This window comes from Mus caroli, chromosome 5, assembly GCF_900094665.2.
Source record: "Mus caroli chromosome 5, CAROLI_EIJ_v1.1, whole genome shotgun sequence".
NCBI classification, from domain to species: Eukaryota; Metazoa; Chordata; class Mammalia; order Rodentia; family Muridae; genus Mus; species Mus caroli.
The window spans coordinates 24,942,916-24,950,518 of NC_034574.1; the positions used below are offsets into that span (position 1 = coordinate 24,942,916).

Genomic DNA, 7,603 nt, shown 5'->3' on the forward strand with positions numbered 1-7,603 from the left:
TAGAAAAATAAGCTGGGGGCTGGTGAGATAGCTCAGCGGTTAAGAGCGCGGACTGCTCTGCTAAAGGTCCTGAGTTCAAATCCCAGCAACTACATGGTGGCTCACAACCATCTGTAATGAGATCTGATGCCCTCTTCTGGAGTGTCTGAAGACAGCTACAGTGTACTTACATATAATAAATAAATAAATGAATAAATAAATATTTAAAAAAAAGAAAAATAAGCTGAAATTTGCAGTGTGTGAGTGTGTGTGTGTGTGTGTGTGTGTGTGTGTGTGTGTGTAAAACGGAAGACTCCATATTGGCTTCAAACTTGTAGTCCTCCTGCCTCCGTCTATCAAATACTCGGTTACAGTCATGTGCCACAAATACTTAGGTATCAATCTTAGTATCCAATAAGATAGGAATTAATATAAAAACCATCACGGGGGACAAGAAGGAAAACCTTATGCATAAGTGAGAAATTATGAAATATAGCAACTACTCCCACAGTTCCACAATATAAAACCCATAGCTCACAGAGTACCTGGGAGAAATCCACAAAGCAACAGCTGGACTTTGGACCTCATTCATCGATAATTGATAGACTGGAAAAAGGTCTTCCCCCTACCCCCAGCCCCACCCCCCAACTCTCTAATTCTAAACAGAATCTTATCTAGCTGAGGCTAGCCTTGAACTTGATATATAGTTAAAGATGACCTGAACCTCTGCCTCTACTTTCTTAATGCTTCATTACAGGTGTACGCCACATATCTGGTATATATAGTGTTGGAAATGGACTCCAGGGGCTTTGTGCATACTTGGCAACGCACCCTACCAATTGAGCTACATCTGACGCAGGTGATTTTAACATCTAAAATCAACCGAGATTGTTAACCAGGATATACTAAGAAGATCTGCAAGTCAATAAGAAGAGGTAAACTGGTAAAACAGCTAGGAAGGTGACAATTTGCAAAAGAGGAAAGTAAGAGGCTAAAGACATTCTCAAGAGATACTCATGTCCCCTAGCAACCAGAAGAGATCTCTGTTGGCCTGGTGAAAACCAGGGGCCTGGGAGGGAAACCCCAACCGTAGACGAGGATGTGGGTGGAGGAAGGGTCACTCTCTGCTGACAGAAGCACAGGCAGTGGCTGTGCCTGGTCGGTCACCTTAAGTGTTTCATTCCTGATTCTAGTGCTTATCCTGGGAAGACACTCACACAGGTTCAGGTGAGGTGTGGAGACCATTTTCTGTATTTCCAGTGGCATGAGCTAGGGACCAGCCCTGGTAGAGAGCACATGACCAATTAACTCGTCCTGGCTTGCTCAGGACCTGCCTGTTTTAGTACTGAAGGTCTGTTTTTCTAGAATCTTCTCCATCTCGGGCAGACCAGAGTGGTTGGTCACCCACTGTTGGCTGTGTCCCAAGCAGCGCTTTGCAACACAGATGGAACTTAGAAAGAGTATATAGTGGAAAATAGAACAGAAAATATTTAACACATTGTCATTTAACTAAACAAACATACATATGCTTACAACAGTCCAAACCTTGCCAAAATGTATAGAACAGCAAGAGGCATTTGCTGACTACATTAGAAGTGGGGTAGAGGGGAAAGAATGAGGACCAGGGAGAAACCCACACATGTATGCACTCATACCGAAGGACAGGGACGGGGCCTTCCAGGGGCCAATGAGATGTGGCACATAAACTGAAGTGAGTCGTTTGTATACTCTGTGATCTGAGTCTACAGTTCAGAAAACAAACAAACAAACAAACAAACACCTCTGGGGGGCAGGGAGAACCACTGTGCATGTGTCTGAAAACATAGCAGGAGAGATACCCTGATGTTCTGTGTGAGTTGGGCATCTCTGAAGCTCTGGTGGCCTGGTTCCTCCAAGGATACCAGGAAACCCTGGGGAAAGTCCCTAATGGCAACCCCACTGACCCCTTAGAGAGACTCACTCTGAGGTTTAGAAATCTGGTGGGTATTTTCTCTACAGGGGTCAGAAGGGTTCAGACCTGGCGGCAACCATTGCTCCACTCTGTCGCTCACTTTGTGGGATTATGCTGAGTGGAGGCTCCCCCACAACCACCTACCTGCTCCTCCCAGGAAGTCACTCAGAGATGAGGCATGCTACACACAAGCCACCCAGGGTTTAGGACCAGCACATCGGGCTGAGACGGGGTGCTTGCTGGAGAGGGGTGAGGACAGGGACTCAAATATCCTACCTCATCAAAGTCAGCCACATCCTCGCAGTTCTCCAGGACCCGGGAGTAGAAGGACTGCCCTGTGGAGAGAGGAGATCCTACAGTCAGACTTGTCTAGATAATGAGCTGGGGACACTCACTCTCATCTTGAGAGTGTCAGAACAGCATTTGACCCTTTAGCTATGCAGTTCTTTCCAGAATGAGGGGAGTCCCCATATATAACCTCTTGTCTGACTTTCTAGCAGTGAAAGGCCATGAACTCAATTTTATAGATGGATCACTAAAATTTAGGAAAGTCCAGGCTAGTCCAGGCACCAGGGTGGACCTGTGCTCTATTTTCATCTTACCACTTACCTGGGGCCTCCCTTGGTCTCTGATAGCCCACAACCCTGCTGCCCCCGCAGAAACCTGGGCCATAGGGCAATGAGGCTCTGCATCCTGCCAGGCTTTGTGGCATCTAGACCACTTCTGTGACCACATCCAAACTCCTCCCAGGATCTTCTGGGGCCAAGACTAGGTCCCAACTTCCCCTCAATCTTAGGGTCTAAGAGATGACTGAGGACTGCTCTGGGAGACTTTGCTAAGGTGTCCTATGTGGTCCCAAGTGACTCATGGCACAGCCTCTTCGTGACCTTCTCCTTTAATATCCTTATTTGGGTCCTCAAGCAGCCTAGCTTCTACCACCTGACAGCCCAGCCAGAGCAGGCAGACCCACTATGTCTGGGCAGACTGGCATGACTCTGTAAAGGTCTGCAGTTAGCCAGCAGGACTCTGAGCATGCGTGTGTGCGCCCTTCCTTTTTGTGTAAGCAGCACTGACGGCCTCTGCCTTGTGACTAAAGCTGTGTGCCACCACACCTGGCCTAATGGCTTTACTCTCAGTCAGTTCTACTTTGTGTGTTGGCAGTTTCTACCAGCAAATTGAGCTCATTCATTGCACCATTGGCTGGTTACACCAAAGATTGCTGGTACTGAAAACGGCCAGTAACCAGGACTGGTAACTGAGAGCAGCTGGCAGTCCTGAACTGCAGCACAGTGGTGAGCCACTGAGAGCTTCTGGGAGCTGGGAGTTGACTTGAGGAGCTGCAGACACTAGGGGAGCTGTTGCTTTGCCTGCTTATGTCTGAATTGAGCAAAGGAACCTCAGCTAACTGGAAATACAATCACCATGTCCTAGGTGGTAGTTCTCTGCTAGACAAACGGCCAGGTCTTTCCTTCTCCCACTCTGTCTCCCTTCCCATATCTGTGCCCCCTGCCCCCTTGCAGAGAAGACAGGCTTAGGTAGCTTGTTGCCTGTGCCCTACACGTAGACCCTACCTTCCTGCTGGCTCATGCAATAGACATAGGTGTCTCAGACCACCCTCCCTGCCCCACACTGCCTCCTCCGATGGGGGTTGTTGAGTGGAAAGGCTGAAATCACCTTCTTTTCAGACATATCCGGTCTGGGCCAAGCTGCTGGAAGAATCAAATTAAGAGAGAACAGGGGCAGGCAGAGGGGCATAGCCTAGCAAGGACTGAATGCACCTACTAGTCCAAACCACGCTGAGAAACAGTCACTGGAATGCTTGGTGTACAGAACCATGGGGACTCTAGTAAGACAACGTCCACAGGATCCCACCCTCTGGGGACTGTAAAGGGGAAGCCACAGGCTTGGAACAGGCTCAGTCAATATATAAAACATGCCCAAGATCGAGTGTGTATGAGATTTAAGAATGATACATACAAAAGAGAGGCACACTGTTCTGGGAGGCATGGCATCCTATGAGAAGGGTTGGGATTCTATCGACGTTAAATTATTACTTACAATTAACGTACTTTTCAAAAGCAGGTAGCCTTGTGATAGGATATTGTTTCTTAAACAAAAACTACTCCACAGTATATGTACATATATTTTAATACATCCATACGGAAAGACCAAAATCACTAAACAACCATCTCTGTGGAGCAAGGCGTAGATACTGCAAAGCATATACACACTTCAGGCTCGTACTGTACATTATAGATATCATATATGAATTTAATTGTTTAGTTTTCTGTTTGTTTGCTTGTTTTGCTGTTTTTTGGAGATAGACTCTATCTGTAGCTCAGGCTAACCTTCATTTCTCAAGACTTGACATAGGCTTCCAAATACTGGCTTGTGTCATCTCGCCTGGCTCTGTGTGTGTGTGTGTGTGTGTGTGTGTGTGACTAACAACCAAACAACGCCCTTGTGTGTACTAGACAAACAGTGTCTGATTTGTATCCCTGACTATATGTATGATTCTTTTCTTAAAGATCATACACTTTACTTTTGTAATTAAAAGGGAAACATGTTTAAATCCTCACTAACTTCAACCAGCGGTCTATGGAAGCCTTGTCCCAACTTGAACACAATTCTGTCTGGGAGTTAGTATGGGCTCTCATTGGTAGCCATGGCTGGGTGGCCAAGTGATTTGGTATGAGGGAAACATGCTGTGCCGTCCTCTCCCAGAAGGTCTGAAGACACTTCTTGACAAGCCCCCGGCCATGGAAAGGTGGGACGAGCCCTCTGACCCTTGCCATACACAGATGAAGGAGGTGAGCAAAGGGGCTGGGCCAGGCTTGTTCCCTGTAGGAACGAACTCTCATTTTCTGTCCTCAGTGGCCTCATCCTGTTGGTTTTGAAACAGTGTGGCACTATAGCCTGGCTTTGAATGCTCAGCTGTCCTCCAGGTGTGAGCCACCATGCCCAGCCATTCTACTCTGTTTAATAAGAGATTTCCAGGGCCTGAATGGCTTTTATGACACTGGAGGGAGAGCTGGCCCCTGACCAGGAAGCCAGGGTTCACATAAACAACTCAGTGTGTGTGTGTGTGTGTGTGTGTGTGTGTGTGTGTGTGTTTAAGTGTATGTGTGATGTATGGGGGGGGGCAGAGATTTATGGGAATGGCTGCCTAGTTGCATCTAAGATAAAGACGATATGCTGAAAAACTCAGAGAAGTTGTGTTCACAAAAAAACGGATGGGAAATAGAGAAGAGAGGGAAGAGTCTTTAGCACTAGCCAGGGACAAAACAAAAGAAAACAAAAATCGAAAAGAAGAAGCTCCACGAAGCATTTGAGGGGAGGGAAGTGTGAGAGATCACACCTGAGCTTTGCGCCTCTGTTAATTTCTCCCTCAGGCCACACACACACAATATAACTCCAGAATCAGGTGAGCACTAGTGTGCATTGGGCTTCCCCAAGGATCCACTGCTCTGAATAATCAAAGGCCTTTTCATCCTATAAGGTCTTAATGAGCCTCGGATATGACTGTGCTCTGGGGTCCCCAGGAATGAAGAGCTTCGAAACTCAGCCATGGAGGGCCGATGAGGCCTGAGAGGCACTGTCGGGTTTGACTGTGCAGAAAGCATTCCTCTGTTGCTTCTTCTGGCCCTGTGGAGGGGCCCTGAAACACAGAGAAATTAGTCACTGTAGAGTGTATGCATCACAGCTCATCTCCACCTGGAGATGCACTAAAAAACCTCATTGTCTTGGATTCTGGGGACTCAGCTGTGAGGAATAGTCTCTGGCAGAAGAGCTGAACTCTCTCTCCCTCCATATACCTGTAATATATTCGGGGGAATATAAATAAATATTTGCTTAAACAAATCACTCGGAAACAGTGCAGAGAGAGATGCACCGAGGAAACAAAACACCCTTTGGAAGAGCTATATTTTGGGAGGATTAGCAAGCAGTCCTATCCTCACTGGGGGAAGCCGGAGGCCCTCCACCATCCCGAGGTATCACTGGGGGCTGTGATCCCTCAGCTCACTTGAGTTCATTCCCACTCATCACCCACTTCCTCCTCCACCAGTCTTAGAGACTGGCATTTCAGCTTCATTTTAAATGGCCTCAGACAAACCCATTAAAAATTCCTAATGCTCTATCCCCTTTCTTGCCACTGAGAAGATGGAGAAAATGGCCTTTTCCTTGAGTGGAGAGCAGTGAGGTGAGAAGGAGGTTAGATGGAAAATTGAACAGCACCCTCGCTTTCTCTGATGGCTGAGCTATTTGGTTTGACACAATCTCCTCCCCGGCCAGTCAGTGTAGAGCTGAGCTCAGAATGTCATTAAAGACCACACCATTGGATATTCCCATCACGACTTGGAGGGTTCAGGATCTTAATACAATGGAACTTTATGTCATTTGCCATTTAAAAATACACACCCCCAGCTACCCTGCTATATGCAGGTGAGCCGAGTGCTTGTATTATGTGCAGGGTGACTGATGTCCTAGCTTCTTTCGGGATGTGATTTCACAGCACAAAATATGCCACCTGCATAGACTAAGTTTTCTGTTCCAGTTGGCCCCACTAGAGACAGACCTTTGAGACAAGGCAGTCGCGGAGGACTGATCACACTTAAGTACCTTCATTTCAACAGGCAACAAGAGGTCTTCCCTCCCTAGCCTGTGTCAGGCCTGCCATTCAGCCATCATGGAACAAAGTTGAACTGAGATAATTAGAATCTTTAAGAGCTTATTACAAGCCTCAGGGAGAGACGTGTCAGCCTCAGGGAAGCTTTTCTGTAAGGTAGAATTAGGCTGCCGGCATGAAGTGCAAGCACAGAAGAGGGGGAAATGAAGTCTGCCTAGCAGGTCAGAGTAGCGGTTACCCAGGCGTGAATACAAATAACAGAGGAATTACAGGTTCTAGGTCTCCCAGAGCTTGGCCAGTGAGCCAGGAATTCCAGGAGAGAGTGTATATAAATTTTCAAAGAATGTAGAGCTAGGCAAAGGGTTCTGATGGGGCTGAGAGTCCTGATGGTGATGGGAGAAATACAGTCCTTAGGATGTAGCTGTTGAAGGAAGAACTAAGAAGGGCCCAGAGGAGTAGGGGTTCAAAGTCACCGTCGAGCTACTGTCTTTGTTTGGTTATTCATTGCTGTGAATAAAACACTGGACAAAAGAAGCACATGGAGGAAGGATTTTGTTTGGCATAAAGACTGCAGTCCATCACTGAGGGAAACCAAGGCAGGACCTCAAGGCAAGAACCTGGAGGAGGCAGGACCTGAAGCAGAGGCCTTGGAGGAACACTGCTCACTGGTTTGCTCTACGTGGCTTGCAGAGCTTGCTTTCGATTACATCCCAGGACTACCCACCCAGGGCTGCAGCATCCACAGTGGACTGGACCCTCTGACATCAATCATCAGTCAAGAGAACACGCACAGATGTGTCCATAGGCCAATCTAATGGAGGCAGTTGCTCAACTGAGGGTCCCCCTTTCCAAGTGACTCTAGTTTGTGTCAAGTTGACAAGAACTAGCTGGCACAGTTACATAGAGAGTTCAAGGCTAGTCTGGGTTACATAAGACCTTGTATGAAGAAGACGAAGAAGAAGAAGAAGAAGAAGAAGAAGAAGAAGAAGAAGAAGAAGAAGAAGAAGAAGAAGAAGAAGAAGAAGAAGAAGAGGAGGAGGAGGAGG

General features: G+C 47.2%; 1 protein-coding gene across 4 annotated transcripts in view; it reads right to left on the minus strand.

The window, feature by feature from the left end:
* The window catches only part of Otof (otoferlin), a 94,342-nt gene that overhangs the window by 70,938 nt on the left and 15,801 nt on the right, over positions 1-7,603 (minus strand). For all 4 annotated transcript variants that reach the window (XM_021161693.1, XM_021161690.2, XM_021161691.2 and 1 more), the window contains exon 2: positions 2,207-2,265. In XM_021161693.1, the coding sequence (XP_021017352.1) occupies positions 2,207-2,265 (59 nt within the window). The remainder of the gene's footprint in view (positions 1-2,206; positions 2,266-7,603) is intronic.